The sequence below is a fragment of the Eucyclogobius newberryi genome, unplaced genomic scaffold, assembly GCF_026437365.1.
Source record: "Eucyclogobius newberryi isolate DKJ021-1_F unplaced genomic scaffold, fEucNew1.0.hap1 SCAF_10, whole genome shotgun sequence".
Taxonomy (NCBI): domain Eukaryota; kingdom Metazoa; phylum Chordata; class Actinopteri; order Gobiiformes; family Gobiidae; genus Eucyclogobius; species Eucyclogobius newberryi.
Genome location: NW_027315724.1, coordinates 22,876,362 through 22,895,420, shown reverse-complemented (window position 1 = coordinate 22,895,420; position 19,059 = coordinate 22,876,362). Strand labels below are relative to the sequence as shown.

At 41.0% G+C, this 19,059-nt stretch overlaps 1 protein-coding gene across 5 annotated transcripts in view; it reads right to left on the bottom strand.

Annotated features, from left to right (window-relative positions):
* Positions 1–19,059, bottom strand: part of LOC140377798 (cell adhesion molecule DSCAML1-like) — an 82,699-nt gene that overhangs the window by 13,979 nt on the left and 49,661 nt on the right. For 3 of the 5 annotated variants that reach the window (XM_072463378.1, XM_072463385.1, XM_072463394.1), the window contains exons 4-19: positions 12,890–13,036; positions 11,527–11,805; positions 10,000–10,275; positions 9,626–9,925; positions 7,747–7,889; positions 7,497–7,626; positions 5,564–5,842; positions 5,034–5,162; positions 4,770–4,949; positions 3,284–3,489; positions 2,858–2,954; positions 2,632–2,760; positions 2,375–2,542; positions 2,183–2,253; positions 1,868–2,108; positions 1–49 (exon numbers count right to left, since the gene is read on the bottom strand). The exon at positions 1–49 is cut by the window's left edge. In XM_072463378.1, the coding sequence (XP_072319479.1) occupies positions 1–49; positions 1,868–2,108; positions 2,183–2,253; positions 2,375–2,542; positions 2,632–2,760; positions 2,858–2,954; positions 3,284–3,489; positions 4,770–4,949; positions 5,034–5,162; positions 5,564–5,842; positions 7,497–7,626; positions 7,747–7,889; positions 9,626–9,925; positions 10,000–10,275; positions 11,527–11,805; positions 12,890–13,036 (2,824 nt within the window). Of the gene's footprint in view, positions 50–1,867; positions 2,109–2,182; positions 2,254–2,374; positions 2,543–2,631; positions 2,761–2,857; positions 2,955–3,283; positions 3,490–4,769; positions 5,163–5,563; positions 5,843–7,496; positions 7,627–7,746; positions 7,890–9,625; positions 9,926–9,999; positions 10,276–11,526; positions 11,806–12,889; positions 13,037–19,059 lie in introns of those variants that run through there. The other 2 variants (XM_072463370.1, XR_011930130.1) reach the window with 2 other exon arrangements.

The window sequence follows — 19,059 nt, the reverse complement described above, 5'->3', positions numbered from 1 at the left end:
TCAGAGGTAACTGATATGGCCCGCACATTCTGAGGGGGCTGGCTGGGCACTGTGGAAGTGAAGTATTTTATTTGAATAGTAACAACTCATGAACCAGAGCTAATGTAAAGAGGCTTGTAGCTCCTAAACATGAATATGCTTCCCCCGGACAGGACTCTTCTGTCCCTGATAGGATTGTAAATGAATGAAAATACAAACAAATTATATATAGTAATGTTGTAAACACATGTCTTTTTTAGCAGGCAGTATTGGTGCATTTTATTGCAAATTAGTAAATTCTTACTACTTCTTCTGTACCATAAATCTATCTTCTGTAATTGTTAGAATATAGGCTATATAAACCACTCTGAAAGCCTGGATCTAATTTAAATATCAAACATGTGCTAACTAAACAGGCTAGTGATAAAAGCCCTGTGGCCAGCCTGATCTATATAGGGCCATCTCTAAACCACCAAATCTGTGCAGTGACAATCCCTTCTCTGTTCCAGATGACCCAGGTGTCTCCTCTATAGCCACTGCTGACCATTAGTCTTTTAAGGCGTGAATAACACACACTGTTGAGGTTGAACAGAAGTCAACTTGTGAGAAGTGGCTGGGCAGGAAGAGAGGAAGAGAGTGAACTCAAAGAGAGAGCAATGAAAGCGCTGGATCGGGCCAAGTCCACCAGGGAATTTCTCTGCAGCTGGTGATGGCAGAGAAGGTGGGTGGAAGGGAGAGGAGACAGAGGAGGATTAGAAATGCAACAGGGCTGTGCATGAATAGAGCTTAGTAAGTAATTAGACAAAACAGACCTTAATTTACAGTAACACCTAAAACACAAGGGGTTTAATAGCTAGAGGAGCATGCAGCTTCCAACTATTAAGCAAACTAGGACAGGATTATTGCAGTGTGGGAAAAATACAAAGAGTACAAACACATCCTATGGCAAGACTACGCCAAACACATCTGAGAGCAGAAAGATAAGCAGCCATCTGGTCACTTACATCCAAATAAGTCACGCAAATAAAATCCCTCATATTAATTGATTGATGTTAATTGTGTGGTTCTGTGTCTACGGTGAATGCAGAAAATGTCAGGCCTGATTATATAAAGATAGTGAACATCAGATTTGGACCAGGACTGCAGAAAGGAGGGGTGAGAGATGGGCAGGGGAAGAAGGGAGGATGACAGGAAGAGTGTTAAAAGCATGGGGAGCAAGGGAAGGGCAGAAAAAGATGAAAAGAGAGAGTCGAGAGAAAATGCACTCAGCTGTGGATAATTACAGCAGGAAGCAAGCAGACACAGAGACAAGCTAATTATAATTATTTTTAGTATGCTTGTTGTTATCACTATTATCATAATGGCCATCAATATCACTGTCGCCACGGTTACAGCCACAAGGAAAACTGGAGGGCTTGGTCTGCTCTGGACCAATGGGACTAAACCAACTGTTCACAGGATGGACTGTGCTGTATAGTTAACGCGTCACTTGTTTGGGTGATCTTGGTGCAGAAAACATTGAACACTGGAAAAAAAAAATATAAATCTCATTCTAAGAAGTCTTATTTTGCAGTATTACAATATCAAAATTAAATCTATTGGAATTATGGCACAATATCCTTTTGCCACTGTTGTAAAAACACCTCTGGCAATGACCTTGTGATTTGAAATGAGGCTGAACAGCAATCAAGAGAAACAATGGTGTTTTCATTTGGTTTATTTAGCCGTTTCTCTGAAATGTCTGCATGGTTCTTAGTAAAAGGGAGTTCTTCATTTTGTTTCACACTTGCTAAAAGTGAATGACCAGATTGTCATAAGCCATGGTTCTATACCGTTAGTAGTTTTATTCTTGCAGTAAATTCTATACCAAACTGTGTCTCTTTCTCACCATCTTCCAGTGTTGTTGCGTTGATCTCGGTGCTGGAGGGCCCCGTGCCAGCTCTGTTGAAAGCCTGGACAACCACACCATACTGGGCGAACTTCTTCAGGTTATCCAGAGTGTAGACCTCACTGTCCCCTGTGGCCTTCATCTCCACAATGCTGTACTGACCATTGCTCCCTGGGCCGTTCTCTCTGTAACCAATCTGGTAACCCCGAATCACCCCATTCTGAAGCTCTTTTCTGGGAGCCTGACAAATGACACAAGATTATATAAGAAAATGACTTTATGACCGTTGAAGTAAATAATAGAATGCAGTTCAACCTTCCAGGTGACTCTGATACTCTGAGAGGTCACCGGCTGCAGCATCACATCCATAGGGGGACCATCAGGTTCTATTAAGTACATGACCACACAAGCCAAGTTTCACATTTTGGTAGTGTTTTAGGTACATTTCTAGCATTAACAAGAAGCTCTATAATGAATGAAGTCATTAAGATTGTTCAGGTTACTTACGTGCTTCCTCTGTGCTAATGGTGAGCTCTTTACTAGCCTCGCTTTTGCCTATGGTGTTGTATGAATACATGCGAATACTATAGACAGAAGCCGGGTGGAGATCCACAATGTTGGCTTGGTTATTTGTGGGAGAGATATTTCGAGTCGCATGCTTTAGCTCCCAAGTATCTGACGGACACAGAAAATAAGGTTTGATTAAAAGGCTTAGCGACCACTGACACGCCCTTTTCACATTTCCCACAAATTTAAACATGCACCTGTTTTATTCTTGTACTCAATGTCATAGGAAGTAATAGGACTGTTTCCGTCAAATCTCTGAGTCCAGCGAAGGTTCATGCTACGATCTTTGACTTCTCGTACCTCTAATTCAGGAGGGTCTGGTGGTTCTGCAGATGTATAACAAAGGAGGACAAAGGGGGAGTTTGAAGTCGTAGAAAAACAACATTTTGGCAAAAAGACAGATACACATCACAGACAAATTACCTTGCACAGTTAGCTGAATGAGCCCTCGTCCTTCTCCATAAGAATTGATAGCATGACAAGAGAAAAAGACAGAGTCCTCACGCTCTGCCGGCTTTAGCTGAGGGAAGAAAAGACCTGGTTTCATGTCTGCTGGTGAATTGGAGGAATGCATATGAGAGTTTTTACGTAAAAGTCAAAAGGAGACATTCAGCCGACATTCAATATCGCAAAAGGCCATTTCAACAACTTTTCATTTGACAAAAAGAATATATAAAGCACTATTCATCATTTTTGCACCTGAACACGTGTATCTGCACCACACATGCGGCTCAAACAACCCGACAAAGAAAAGCAAAATGGAAAATCGAAAGCTATCTATTTGTTAGGACTGATATGGATACTGCTGTCCGGCTTCATTAAGAGAATACTCCAGAACATGTTTCTTACCCTGAGAGTTGACAGCACCTCGTCCGTCTTCTCATTGGGGCTGGTTGTAATAGAATATCGGGGGTTGCGGTCCGGGTCAATCACCGTGTCACCCCTCTCCCAGCGAATAATGATGGGCCACTCTCCCCTGGCAGTGCAGTTCAGCTCCTTTATGTGACCCTTTTTGGCCATAGTAGTGTTGGGATGACTGGTGATCATTGCCGGTACTACAAACAAAAAGTAAAGAGAACATATTAAAGGAGACGCTAACTTTTAAAGGCAGTAAAGAAAAGCAGCTGGCAGTTAAAAGGTGGAGTGTGCAGTGGCCAAGTTTCGATGTAGTGGAGTAATGAAGAGCTATGGTCAATGAGGGAAAGTCAATAGATCTTCTCTCGCATTCTCCAATAGTTAACGGTGAGCGTTAGGTGAATGAAGAGGCACGACAATAGACCCTCGCCATTCGTGTACACTCTATAGACATAATCACTTACATACTCAATCTTCTGCACGCGCACGCCCACAATTGCACACACGCGCACACAGTATTGATCCGAGGTGGTTCTGCTGTTTTGTTTCATCACTTATTCATTCCACCCTCCCTCTTTCCAACCTCTCCACTATCTCCGCTGAGCAAAACAGACAGAATTGAGGGAAGCAGAAAAGAGGAACAGTTCAATCAATAACGGGAGAGGAGCGAGACAGAGCGAGAAAGTGTGCGGTAGCTTGTTAAATCTACAGGCACTTATTTGCACACATAGGATAATGGTATTCAGAGACATACATTGTTTCTAGCCATTCAGTTTGTGTAGGATAAAGTTGTGGAATAATAGAATGCAAAATTGACGCGCCTGTACGGGCTGTGAGCTCAGGCTAGCGTAAATCACATACAATCTGACTGGCTGTATATGTAAATGACGGCGGAAACACATGTTCTCTGTGCATTACTGGGAGTGATGCAGTGAGAAAGGGCTAAGTGAGGACATTGATTACAGATAATAATTAAGCTCCAAGTGTTTCAATGTCACCAGATAAATCCCAAGAGTCAAAAGATCAATTGTTCTGTTGTTGGGTTTCAGTCTATTACACAGAAAGTTCAGATTTATATCCCCGTGGACTATTGTGCCCAAACAACAACGACAACAATAACAACATATTGATGCTTTTCCGTGACATGACACCTGTAAAACGAAGCTCAGAGTAACAGAGCTTCAGTTAACTTCACCTCTGCTCCCTCCCCAAAATACATGCTAAATATTAACCAAAGTGTTCATTCAAGTGACATTATGGAGTGATACATGTTTTTAACCGCAGTGACCCAGCAGTATATCTGTGTTTCGTTGACTTTATTGCGTTATTTTGGCTAATGTATCTCCATTGACGCTTTGCACTGCTGCCAAAAACATGGAAGACTTAGTAAATAACCAAGCTCTATAGTATCATTTAGCCCAAAGTGAGTATTGTGTCCTTGGTTGAATTAGAATATTTCACATGCATTAGTAGAACTCACTTTTGACAGTGAGGACCATGCTCTTGCTGATGTCTGAGCCCACGCCATTGGAGGCCTGGCAGAGGTAGAAGCCCCGGTCTTCTTCAAGCACATGTCTGATAAGCAGAGATCCATTACTCATGAGCTGGATACGCCCCGTCAGAGGCACGGGGTGGTACTGTTGTGGGTTCCCTATACCGGCTGGGGACAGAAAAGGAAAGAGACAATAGTGAAAGGTAATATTATAGAAATTACTTGGATAAGAATAAGGAAAAAAATGTATACCTAGTGCACCTTTGGCATGTTTCCACATAACCTTTGGAGGAGGATATCCATCCACTGAACAATTTAAGATGCCTGCTTTTCCATAGATTCCATCCTGGTTGTTTGGCTGCACCACAAATCGAGGGGGCACTAAAAATATGACAAAAAGGATGAACTTGCATTTCTATTGAATACCATTTCAATGAATAATGTTGTAAAATGTCATATTTTTCATGAAGTCAATTAATTGCTACTGCCTATTTTAAATCTCAAGGTAACATTACTATTACAACTACAACAGCCTTTGAAAAGGATGGGAAGGACGCATAATGCTTTCAGTAATGCAAAGGAAGAGCTTTTACAACAAAATGATGTGCTGAGGGTTTATTCAATCACAGTCAATGCACATGGCCTTACAGGTTAAAACGTACATATTTAATATTGAAAGCATTTGAAAACTGCATCTGCAATCTTTATGTGCATTGTATTTGTGCTGTGAAAAATATGCTCTCCATGAGGTGCTTTTACAGCAAACCTGTGCCCTTTCTTACCTGTGACTGTGAGCTGCCTTTCCGTGCTCACAGTAGCAGCATCGTTACTTGCGATGCAGGTGTAGTTGCCATTGTGTTTAAGGGACACTTTGGAAATCTGGAGAGAACTCATGAACTCCTTGGTGTCAATAGTGATGCCAGAAGAGGGAACAATTTCCTGTCCATCCTTTCTCCACGTGATTCGTATGGGCATGTCTCCGGACGCCACCACGCAGGCAATGTACATCAGTTTACCAATGGAGGTCGGAGGGAAGTCAAATGGCTGGATCAGTGGTGGAACTGTGAGATATTGGCAAACAAAGGTAAATAGAGCACTCGGAACACGCATCATTATTTCTTCTGACAAAGACAACTTTCTCAAATTATAAGATTCATTAAGGATTTTTATTTTTAGGAATATTTTTTGGCCAAATTCTTTATTTGACAGGACAGTCGTAGTGTGAAAGGGGGCGAGAGGGGGTCAAGACAGTTGGCAAATATCGAGGGCTGGACAGACTCACAGAATGCAGTGAAACTTGACATTTATCATTTCAAATTGATGTGTGTTTTTTTTTCTATAATATTGTAATAACTAAAAACATGACAAAAACAAAGTTAAAACCCAATATACAGATAATGGGCCATGTAGATTATCAAAGAAGTAAAGTGAATACACGTATCCACATTTAAGAGTGGCTTTTATGTATAAAGAAGGGAAGAAAGAAAGAAATGGCATGCGGGGATTGGAAAGAGAAGTGGAGACTTTTGAAAATACACAGTCAAAGGACAGTCAAAGGATATCAGGTGTCAGAGTAAGTGAAAATAGCAGAGCAGTGCTATAAAGCCGGAGGGAAAGAAAAACAGCTAGAGCCATCTTTGTCTGACTGAAAGGTAAACCAGCCTTGCATTTGTTGGTCTTCCTGGAGGTGATCTCTTTCAAGTCTTCCACCAAAGTCTGGACTCCTAAAGTGCGGAAAGATCTACATTCTGGCCTTGCCCACTACCCACTTGGCAGCCTCCTCTGCCCCCTGCCAACCCCGCCACGCCATCCTACCATGCCCTGCGAAAGCCAGCCCATAATAGCTGCTCTAATTAGAGCCCCATCCGCAGGGGGAAGAAGAGTTGCCATGGAGACCGGTGGAGGTGATGGTGCCGGGTTGCAGTGGGGTACGAGTGGGGGTGATGCTGCGGGGGGGTTTAAAGCTGAGACATCTGGGGTATTTAATTTGGGCCTTGTTTAAATTCCTCCAATAAAATCCAAAAGGCAACACAACATTCACACAAATACAATGATTTAGCGAAACAAAACATGTAGACATGGGCAAGTGTGCATGAACATCTAATAAAACATCCCCAAAATTCAATCATTGTGGCAAATGTCAGCATTACTACATGGACCAGGACAAGCTGACATTATATATAGTAAAATGTGATACACACTCAATTCAATACATGCTGAGTATAACACACGCACACATTTTATATAACAGCACTTGTGCTCTACGTAATTGCTGAGTGTTTGAAAGAGCACACTGGGCTGCTCCGCCCCTTAATCAGGGGTTATTAGAGGCAATACATACAACTTTTCTACTCTCTCTCTGTCTCTCTCTCTCTTTCTCTCTCTCGCTCTCTGTTTTACCTCCTTTATTTCTCACTTAGTGCATTGCAATCACTGTTTTATACGTTTGTTTATCAATAGAACACCGCGCTTTTAATACTTTTACTCTAAGATTGACTGATTGACCAAGTTGACTAAAACGCCCCATGCTGATCGTTGCAATCCACAAAGGATTTGGTCCCAATTTGATCCAAATTAAATGAATTACAGTTCCATGACGAAGTGTACCAATGCAATAATTCAGTGGATGTGGAAGACTACAATTATTACAATACAGTGAGTAAAACCTTTGTTAATTATGTTACAATCTGTCTCTGGGCTTTTTGTAAGACATACCTTTGACTGTCACATACACGGTCTGTGTGATGAACAGCTGAGGCTGGATAAGCACGCTGCATACATATGCCCCTTCATCCATTCCTTTTTGAACATCACTTAATTTGAGCGTCCCATTTTCAAACACCACCTAGACAGATTTTTTGCAACAACCATCATAAAAATGTGCAATAAAGCTATTCAGTGTTTAGTCAGTTCAATAACTACAAGTTTTGTCCGTCACATATATAGCGCCATACTGTAGGCCTACCTGGCGATGGTTGTCAGGCAGAAGAAGTCCCTCCTTATACCAGTTGATTGAGTAATAAGGATAACCAATCACTCTACAATTTATAAAAGTGTTTCTTCCAGCTACAGCTGTGATGTTCTTCATAGGCCGAATCCTTGGAGGTCCTGGTAAAGAAAAGAGACACAAAATAGACACAGTAGGAGAAGAGAGGAATGGTCAAAGAAAGGAGAAGAGGAGAATAACATTAGTGATTATTGTTAAACACACTGTTTGGAAATGTAACGAATATTAGGGAGGGATTTAGGAGGGGTTAGGAAGTGGAAGAGGTATAGAAAAACATAAAGAAAAATGTTCTAATTTCAGAGAGAAGAGATCCAAACAATCTTCCCATCAAGTAACTCTCCACGTGCATGTATATTGTATTTATACAAAGCTACATGAATGTGTATTTCTGAGGCGAATTAATACATCAAACAAACTCTGTCTTTGTTATAGAGTAGTGTCAAAATTACTACATATTTGAACATAAGCAATCCTCCAGCTAGGTGGTCCTGACCAAGGCTGTCGGGATCTGGAGCTGGGGTCCCGGGCAGTGTACAGCAGCCGCCCGCCGCCCGCTGCCCCTGACAGGTTGCCCCTGCGGAACTGAGGGACGGGTCAAATGCAGAGAAGCAATTTACTGCACCAGGGATAAAAAAAAAAAGTATGGATTAACTTTAACAAGGAAGAAGAATGTCAGATGAACTAAAGATGGCTTTCACAGTGTTTAAAGACACTTGGAGATGACTTGTGACTTTTCCTTTGACCTTCTCTACAGTATGCCAATCTCCCTTTTACCTTTACTTCTCACAGTCTCCTTTCTTTTCTCAGAGTGAGCCAAGCTTTGAAGTCACAGCTCCGACAAGTCAAAGATGTATTATTCAGCAGCTCCGTCAGACAGACCCCCCGCCCCCAACTCCAACATAGTATGCGTCCATTAAACAAGGAATACCTGTGCATTTACACAACACAAGGCGCAGATCACATTTCAGAGAGAGAGGATCAGTTTGCTATGGTGTGAATCAGCTTTATCTCGTGTAACAATGAGTGTCCGAAAACCTGCCCATTTTTGTGCCAGTTTGTTACATGTGAGGCCAAAGCTCTGTGGCAATAGAGCTCAGTCCATCTATCATTTGGCATGTCTGCTCAGAGCCAAGTATGAGTGTACGATAGATAGAAGCGATAAACAGAGAGAGGTGTCACTCTTCATCCTTGTCATCCCCGCTGACACTGACATCACCAGTCCTGTCACCAGGGCTCACCATCAGCCTCCAGACACACAATGGCACTTGACCACGGTGGACTTTAGCACACTGGTTCAATTCTCATTCATCATTCAGTCTGTTCTGGCCTACTGCCCCTTTTCTGGATAGTTTTCCTTCTTGGCTTTTCCATAAACTATTGACTGATTGAGTGTTTTTCTTCAAAGCTTGTGAAGTTTAATAGAATTTGGAGTTTTTTTTTTTTTTAACTAATCATCTAATGGCACAGACAAAGGAGTATAATAATTAAAAACACTAAGACGTGTTAATGTCTTTGATATATAACTCACCCAGAAACTTGGTCACTCACTAAATTATTATAAAATAGTAACTAGACTAAGTTGAATAAAATCAGCGCAAATATCATAACAAATGTATTCTCTACACAAGATTGTTTTCTAAATCCTGCATTAAAGACACAGCATTAACACAGTAAAATCTGCTGAAAAGCTGATTACAGGTAGAGTGAAAGAAAAAAAGAATAAACAAACGATAGGCATGAGAACATAGTAGAAAGGCATGGGACAGGGTTTGGGTGAGGGTAGGGGTCCGGCTCTAACAAGCCTTTATATTACTGATATTGAAAAGTAGACAGGCACCTCTTACGTTTATGCGCGCTTGGTACTCGGCACTACCAGCCGAGTTTCGTGCGGCGCACCGATACACTCCTCCATCGCGGATCTGCGGGTTACTGACGTTGACGTGGCTCACGGTGCTGCCATCGGACAGAGTATACTGGCTGGCCCGCACCCTCAGCATGTCCCGGGCCACTGGTTCATCGTCCAGAGTCCAGGTAATGGTCGGGGGAGGGGCTCCTTTGGCAGTGCACATTAAGGAGAAGGGTTCACCTGGGACGACCACCCGCTCACTGAAGGAGGCAAGAATGCGTGGGGTACCATCTAGTGGGGCAAAAATGACAGTTACATATTGCCCAGTTACACCATGCATGTCCTTTCCTTGTGTATGGCCTCACCTTCCAGAAGAATAATAGAAAAGTCCTGGGCAGTTTGGCCCTTGCGGGTAGCAAAACACTGATATGCGCCTGAATGTCTTTTCTGAGCAGCAGAAATGAAAAGGGTCTCATTGTGAACCCCCTGAATAGAAAAGTGCTGATCAGGCAGGACGGGTTCTGTGTTTCTGTACCACCATACAGTGTAGTGGGGCGAACCCTGCACAGCACAAGAGAGGATCACTGTGCTGCTAATCCCTGTCTTCAGGTTCTTGGGAGACAAGGTGACCCGCAGTGGCTCTACAGACAGACAAAAAACAGTGAAAGCAGTTTAAAAACAGGGTAAAAAGACATTTCCTGTTGAGTAATTTGATGCTTGGTTCTTTGAGCCTAGTAAGTAAAAAAAAAAAATAAAGACTACATTTCATGATACAGTGAGCCGTTATTTCTTGTTTGTAAAGATATCTGGTTTGGTATGTGCAGAAGAAAACCCAGACAAGAAAGACAGAAAGGGTAGCAAATGTCAGTAAGCAATAAAGCAGCTGGTGTTAAGTGCTGGAGGCTGCTGAATGTCTGTGTGCTGTGTGTGTTTCTATAGTGAGCGTGAGTCTGTCAGTACAATGAATGAAGTGTATGTGCTGTAATACTGTATTTCACTTTCCCTGTCAGTTAGATGATGTTTGTGCCACTGGACAGTCTCTCTCCGCCCTGTCAACCCATCCCAGTTAAAATGTCTCTTCTATCACCTCTTACTATTATGAATGACTCTTTGCATCTGTCCCTGGTTTTGTTCATGCTCTCTGCGAAAACACTGGCTCAGTTGCATGTCCAGCGTTCGGCACAATCACTTTAGAAACACCTTGGCACTATTTGACACAATCTGTCCTTGGAGATCAAGCTCATGTTCAACAGAGATGACAGTTAAGTGAGTTTTTTTGTGAGGAGAGGCCACAGCTAGCACAGTGTAGAAAAATGTCTACACTGTCTAGGCCTGTGCCGTTAGAGGTATAATTATAACTACAGATATGTTTTTTGCCTTTATTATTGAATTCAAAACCATTTCTATTAAGTTTAATGGATTGATAAATGGCCCTGTACTAAATAAATTGTTGGTCGACTAAAGACATGCCCTTGGGTCGACTAAAGGTGGTGTGTTGCAAGCTCTCAAAACTATTCAGTGTCTCCACGATCTGACCGTACATCTAAACCCAAAATATACTTACAAGACGCAACAATATTTATGCATACAGAGAAGTTCTAGGAAACAGTGTCTTCACATGTAAAAAGCAAGGCTAAACTCATGATTCACTCCACAAACTCCATATTCATTCCATATCTTCTCCTTTGTGCTGCTGTGCATTTTATCCTTTATAATCCCAATAAAATAAATATTCAACAAATAAAAATGTTGGTCGACTAAGAGTCCATTGACTGATTGATCGACTAAAGTCTTTCAGCCCTATGACAGCAGGGATGGTTTAAGTCTCCATTCTGACAAACTTCCCATGATGTCGGTCACATTCTCTCTTGTTGCCGTAGGTAACTACTCACCTATAACATTGAGATGACCCGTCACCTCTTTGGAGCCAAAACTGTTGGTGACCTCACAGATGTAGTTGCCACTGTCTTCTAGCCGCAAGTCCGAAATGGTGAGGCCTGTGGTGCGCCGAGTCCAGCGGGAATCAGCCGGTAATGGCCGTCCATCTTTCAGCCATCTTATGGTGGGGTTTGGATATCCGGATGCGATGCAGGGGAGCTCGACACTGTGCCCAATTTGCACCTCTCCAGATTGGAAGTTGTCAAGCACGGTTGGGGTGGACTCCGTAGGGTCTGAAAGAAATTTACAGTATGTTATATTGTAATAATAACTTATTAGATGCTAAAATAAGCTTTATACAGTCATATTTGGGGGCGTGGGTGGGTTTGGGGGAAGCTCTCAGTTTATTCAATAGGAAATGCAACTTTTCGCTCTCCTAATATGTTTCTTGACAAATTATGTGTATTTTAAGCACAACTTATTCAAGTCGAGTCACAATTGAGGGTTAATGGAGGTTGTTGACATGGTGTTTGTACTCATATGTGATTCTGTTTGTGTAAAACTACACCAGGCGGCATTTACCCCGCAGCTGCGCGGTAAATATGCCATTTTTGGATAACTATACAAATTTGGGACATTGGACAACTTAAAGGTGGTATGGACGATTTTTTTCAGCAAATTTTTTATCATATTTCCTCGTGGCGTGGATAAATCATTTGTCCTGTCACGTATCAATCATAAAACGCACCTACCGCTCACCTGCAGCCGCGTCAGGCTCGTCCCCACGTTTCCGCGTGTCTAAGCGCATTGATCTATCATAATATAGTTCCCTCAGTGTACGGGACAAAATGAAGACGGAGAAAGACAGTTCGAGCTGACGCAGAAGTGGACAGAAATCTACGGGAGACGAGAGATGCGATGCGCTTCGTTGCGCTAATAAACAAACGCACGTGTGTGTTGTATCAGTCCGCACGGGGGAGTGCGCATGCGCACTTCCGCCTGAGTGCTCAAATCGCCAAAAAATCGTCCATTGCGCCTTTAATTCATTCCATGTTGACTTCTGGTCTGTATTCGCCATATATATATATATATATATATATATATATATATATATATATATATACATATAGTTCTTGAACAGTGGGTGACGGAACTGCTGTTCTCCATTTAAATGAATGGATTGCTTCCGCCACAGAGGCCCATTAGTGGGTGTTCCCTCGGATATCAACTGTATCTATAGGTAATGAAATATAATTTAGTCTGTTTAGTCCTAAATTTTCCCTTGTTTTGTCCTACATTTGGCCTAGTCAGTAGTACGTAGTTGATCATTTGAAAGCCATTGGTACTGTACAGAGTTCAACATGCATTGTCCCTTACCCATAACAGAGAGTCTGGCTCCATTGCTCTGACGGGTCTCTCCGCTGTACTTGTGCTTTGTGATGCAGCGGTAGGTTGACAGAGCATCTTCCTTTTGCACTTCTGAGATATACAGAGCACCATATGAGGTCAGGAAGAAACGGTTACCTGAGGACAGACAAAAAGAAGAGGGGAAATATCATATTAATCACTATATTTGGTTAACAAAGTGGTATTTGCATCATGTGTTGTTCCCAGGGTTATTTGCATGTGTGTGAGCGAGAGAGTCACGATGATTCCAATCCTTCCTGGAATTTGAAATGCACCACTCGTGTTCATGTTGTGAAGATTTATTGTGGGTTTATACTTTTGCTGTAAAGTAAAACCTAAAAATACACAGCTATTGTTTAAGTTTTATTGAGTAATGTATTCTCTGAGGCTCCATACTTCATGATGATAATAAAAAAGCTCTTTTTGCAATTCTGTCCTTTGGTAAACAGTATATTTCGTGTGAAAACTGCTGTCAAGTGAGGCATACTAGATGTGCACTGTCTAGAGTATATCAAGCTCTATATTTATCTCTATAAGGCCCACCTGAGGAATTGTAGATAGTTACACCAATTTCCAGAGAGCACAAATGCAGAGCTGAACATACAGTATGCTATTTCTTCAGAAGAGCCCGAGCACTGCACTTAACAGAACACATAGAAGCTTTTAATACACTTTTCACCATTCGTTCAGACACTTACACACAATGGAAGAAGACAGAGGAGGAGAAAGAGAGCTACTGTAGGAGTTAATAATTGATGTATGTGTGTGTTATGAAAACAGCAGATTAGTGTCATTTTCAATTCACATCAGTGGTGCTGTGGCTTCCTCTGATTTATCCTTGTGCCAGTAAAAGGGGCAGACGAGAGCTTAATAGAGGGGTAAAGGACCCGGGAAGTGTATTTCTGTGTTTGACTCTTTCTGCTTCGCTGAATCTTTTTGTTATCTCTGACCCTAAAGGGTTATCTGACAGTGCACAATGAATTTGTTGTTGACATTTGCAGACGACTGTTTGGGCCTGTACACGATGTTTCAGTGACTTTTTACAATGTTGATGCCTGGTATACAGGGCAATACACAGGTTGTAAACAGTGAAGGAAGCAGCGACATCAAAAGTGTAAAAAAAACAGATACTAATACTATAACCAGTATCAAAACTAGATACAGATGTTGGCTTCAATAAGTTAATAGTTAATAAGAAAATAATCACATAACACCAAGGGTCCATAGTACTATTTACAATTTATATAAACTCAATTGGACATAATCTAAAACATAGTAGCCTCCACTTGTATGCAGATGATGCACTTATATACTCGGGCTGCACAAGTGATTCAAAATATCCAAGTGGATTTTCATTCCATTCAACAAAACTGTGTTGATGTAAAATTGTTAATGAATTAAGGTAAAACTAATGCATGTTGTTCTCCAAAAGGCGCTCAAGTAACACAAAAAAAATGTATCTATTCTTTTGCTCAATATGATTGAACAAGTACATTACAAATACTTGGGCATCTGGATCCATGATAAACTCTCCTTCAACAACACACACAAGAGCTGACGAATAATCTTAAAGCCAGATTGACATTCTTCTTTACAAATAAAAAGTGTTTTCCTCTTGTAAAAAACAGTATATCGAGGCCACATTTCTCCCACTGCTGGATTATGGTGATATTATATATATGCATTCTATAGTAACAATCTTAAAACCTTCATTCAGCTCATTACAGGAGAAGGATGCAGCAGAATCCACCACTGTAAATTATACTCTATATGCTACATGGCAATCAGTGGAAAACTATTACATTTATGCCTTTTAATGAATTCCAAGCACTAGTTAGAGTTTACCCACAATGCAAATAAGTTTTTAGGAATTAGTTCATAGTATTGATTGTTTTATTGGGTGTTTTATTTGGACGTTAGCGGGATATCGTGTGTTTCTTTGATTTATTTGAAAGGGTACCAATGAAAAGGAGAGGATTTGGTTTCCCCAGTATAAATAAATGATAAATAAAATAAAAATAAAAATGTAATTAAAGAAAGTACGAATATTTTATGTTGAAAATGATCATTGTGTTATTGAAATCGGTGTGTTTTCTCTAGACGGTGAAATGAACTAATCTCAAACTCTTATGCATACAGCTTAACTCAATGTGCAGTACAAGTGTTACTTTTACTATAGAGTGTATTCCAGATATTGATACACATATTTTTAGGGCTGTTATCGACTCTGCATCGATTAGTCTACTAAATCGGGAATGCCATGGTGTTGGCAAAAGCTCTTAAACTTTCAGGATTGTGTGCAAAAACTATTCCATACAAAGATGTACGAGCGAAAATGCAGATTAAACTGTCCAGTCAGTCCATAAACTCTGACTACTGCCCAACATATAGTTTCCCACATTTCAACATCCTATTTCCTGTCTTTGGTCCTAACATTGCTATGCAAAACATCTATGCAAATATTAGCACCACACCCCACCAGCTCTTGTACTTGTTGCTTTGACATTTGCTTTTGTAGAAGAATAATTGTGTATCCCGATAACTATATTCAGACAAAATATAAAAATGTCCTAAAATGTGTCTTTGAATACTTTAGTTGAGGTTTAAAACAGCGTTCACCATATCATTAATATTTTTTCTGTTCTCCTTCATTGTCAAAAAGCAGTAGTAAATAATCTTCTGCAACGTCCACAACAAGGTAAAATACACCTGAACTAGTATCAAATGCCATTAACATTGACAATAGGATATAAAAATGTCCAAACATGTCCACATCACGTACAAATGAGAGTGCACATGTTAAAGTTCACATGCAGATGTAGTTATGCGAGTCAGACCGTTGTGTTGAGTGCTAGGCAGCGCAGGCTGTAATTTTCTAGCCTGCCCTTTGTTCCAACCTGGGTATTAAGCCTTACAGGATAATATGCACTTGGTGAGTAGAACCCTGTATAACACTGTAGTACACCCTGTCACAACATGCCTGCGGAGAGAACGACAGACCGGGGGGGCACGGGGGGGGCGCAGGCGGGGCAGAGAAAACTCAGCGGATGGTTAAGAATGGAAAGGAAACTGACACTGTAGTTACAGTGAACAAAAACAATTATTTTTTCCCTCCATTTCTGAATTAAATTGGAGCTATAGCTGTCACTTGAATTAGTTCAAGCAAGCAGACCAAATAGACCATTTCAATAGAGCTGGAAATTAGAGTTAATTAAGTTAAATTGCTTATTGAAACCAGATCTTCCAAGTGGTATAGTATGTTTCAATAAAATCCAGTTGAAATAATCTAATGTTTGGGATTTTAAAGGCTTAATGCAGAACAATAACACTGGATGGCTTTGATAAGATTAAAACCCCTCCTTTAAATCTGTCTAAACTGATATTTTCATGTTTGTGTAATAATTTCTAGTGAGACACCCGCACGCAGAAGCAGCAGTGAGGGTGCAGTGGCAAAGGAGAGGGGAGAGACCCTACAGGAAGTGGGCCGGCAGATGGAAATTGATGGAGGGAGAGCTGGGCAGATAAAGAGGAACGTGCCGTTGGGAGATGCAGAGTGAGAGGGATGAGGGGCCTGCAGGCCTGAAAAGCACACATGGGCAAAAACAATTCGTCTACATCCCTCCGTCTTGCTTTCCATCCTCTCTCTTCCCCCCTCGCAAGCATCTCCTTGTGGGAGAGGAGATCAATTCTCGTCTAGTCTGCCTACGCCTCCAGGAGTTTGTTGTTGTTGTTGAGCGTGTGTATGTGCTCTGCTGTCCGGTATCTTCCTTACTGTGGGAGGCTGCAAACAGATTTTGAAGGTCTGATCCACACCTTAGGGAGGCGCAAAATAGCCCTACTTCCTCCTGATTTCCTGACCCCTTCTTCCACTTGTTTTGCTCTTTTCTTTTGGAGCTGCGTGACATCTCTTCAAGATGCCCAGCGTTTCTACCTACAATCTCCCCTCTGCCCTCTAGTACTTTCTATCTGTCTTTTCCCTTCCTTCTCTGCGGCAGAGCTCTTCTATCTCTTTCAGGGGGGTCTGTAAGTAATGGAATCAGTTCAGCTGATCTGCCTGAGGCACAAAGTCAAGCCTAGCACAAAGCCAAGCTGCTGTTGAATGTGTGTGTATGCCAGAAATCCCACAGACGGACACATACATGCAAATAACAAGCCTGCGACAGGCTGAGAGAAAGAGACACAATGAAAAGCAGATTAAGGAGCCCTGGAGGATCACTCGCTTCCCCCCAAAGTTTCCTCCTGAGAAAGGGCAACCCATGTTTCAGAGCGAGGAGGAGCAGATACAGGGGCGGGGTGAAGGAGTGAAGGGGCGAGGAGGTAAAGAGGCATGGAACTGAAGACAAATGCAGGAAAATACATTGTATGTCTTCACATAGAAGCATGTACGGATTCTGTTTCCCTCATATTACCATCAAATCAAGACAGCAAGTGGAATGAAGCATAAAAGGAACATGACAAATAATAATGAGAATGGATTAAGTAAAAACTATATGGTCAAAAATAGAAAAAAAACAAAGGAACTTCAAAAACCTACTCATATTTTGGAAACCAAAAAAATAGGAAACACCGTGAGCGAAGCGGTTTGTTCTTGATGCTGCCATGCAAATGAAGGCGGCGCTGCAGCAATGCTAACTAACAGCAATTCACACCATTGGACTCATCACTTATTAATGCTCTACGGCTCCCCCTCCCTCCCATTTCTCTCTCATTTCCCTCTCTCTCACCCTCGCCATGATCGCTCGTTTTTGTTCGCTCTCTCGCTCGCTGTTGCTAGGGTCCGTGCACTCACGTGATAACAGCTGGGTAGGGGGCGCTGCGGCGGCATACGGCGACATGTGCGAGCAGGTGCGCGTTTCATGTGATTTTGGCACGCATGCCCGTGTGTGTGCCTGCGTCAGAGTACCCTTCATTAGAGGTAAAACAGAATCAGCCATTTAAATGACGGCGATGGAGATGTGAGGACGGCGCAGCCGACTGGCGACGTAATTGATTTGCATAAGGCCGTGGCGGAGACGAGGAGAAGAGGAGCTGTTCTGTTCCAAAATATTAATTTTTATAATGTTTGTTTTTGTATATTTGATTATGTTTTTTTCTTCTGTAGTAAATGCCAGAAAGTCTCTTAAATGCACACATTTCACACATTTTGTGTCTCACATTGTCTCACGGTATACTGTCTCAGCATGCTTCCTCCCACTGTCTCACAATCCACGTTTGGTGAGCAGACAGTAGAGGACACCTACACTTCTTACTTCAAATATCTCTGCACAATATTAAGACACTATCAACTTCTTTTGGTTTTGTAATTTTTATCATGGTGAAGAGACAATTTAAAACAGGTTCCAATTAATGTTTTTGTGTCGTTCTGTAATGTATTTAATGTATAATATACTAGTTTTGTCATAATAGTAAAATTTCATGCTTACAATAAGAATTCTCGACACAGATTTCAATACCAAAATGACAAAAAAAAACATTTTCAATAACTAGTAAATAGTACTGTTTTTATGTTACAATGTGGTGAAATACTAGTTCTGAAAGAGCGCAAGCTCATTTTAAAATTGTTCAGCAATGGTCAAATTTTATCCTGTTTATGTGATTTTTTTTTGTATCAATACTTGGTCAAATGAATCTCTGGTTTAGATATTATTTTTTGTAGCATCGAGTTCTCGATTATTTTGACAACCCAACAAAAAGGAATTCTCAAGTATTTGCTTAACTGTATTTCATCTAGTATCGTCATGATACTAACATTTCAAATTCAATTTCAATACTAACGAATACTCTCGATTCTCAATACATATTTGGATACAGAATAATTAAATAGTGTTCTCCTTAGATCAAGGTTTTAGACAATACACTGATATTTTTAGCACAAAATAATAGTACTTCTTCTCATGTCTAGTTCTGATTAAGCTCAAGATAATTTAAAAACTGTTTTGTCATGTCTTGTTTATGTGATATCAATACTTGCTCAAATGAGTATTTAATGTCAATACTAGTTTTGGTTTTGATTTGTCTATGAGATTTTATACTTTTGACAACCTTAATTTCATCTGACTAACAAAAAAACAATAACTAATAAAGGAGCCTGATGTTCAGTGTTAAATAAGTTTAAAGATTAATACGTTTCAGAACATTTA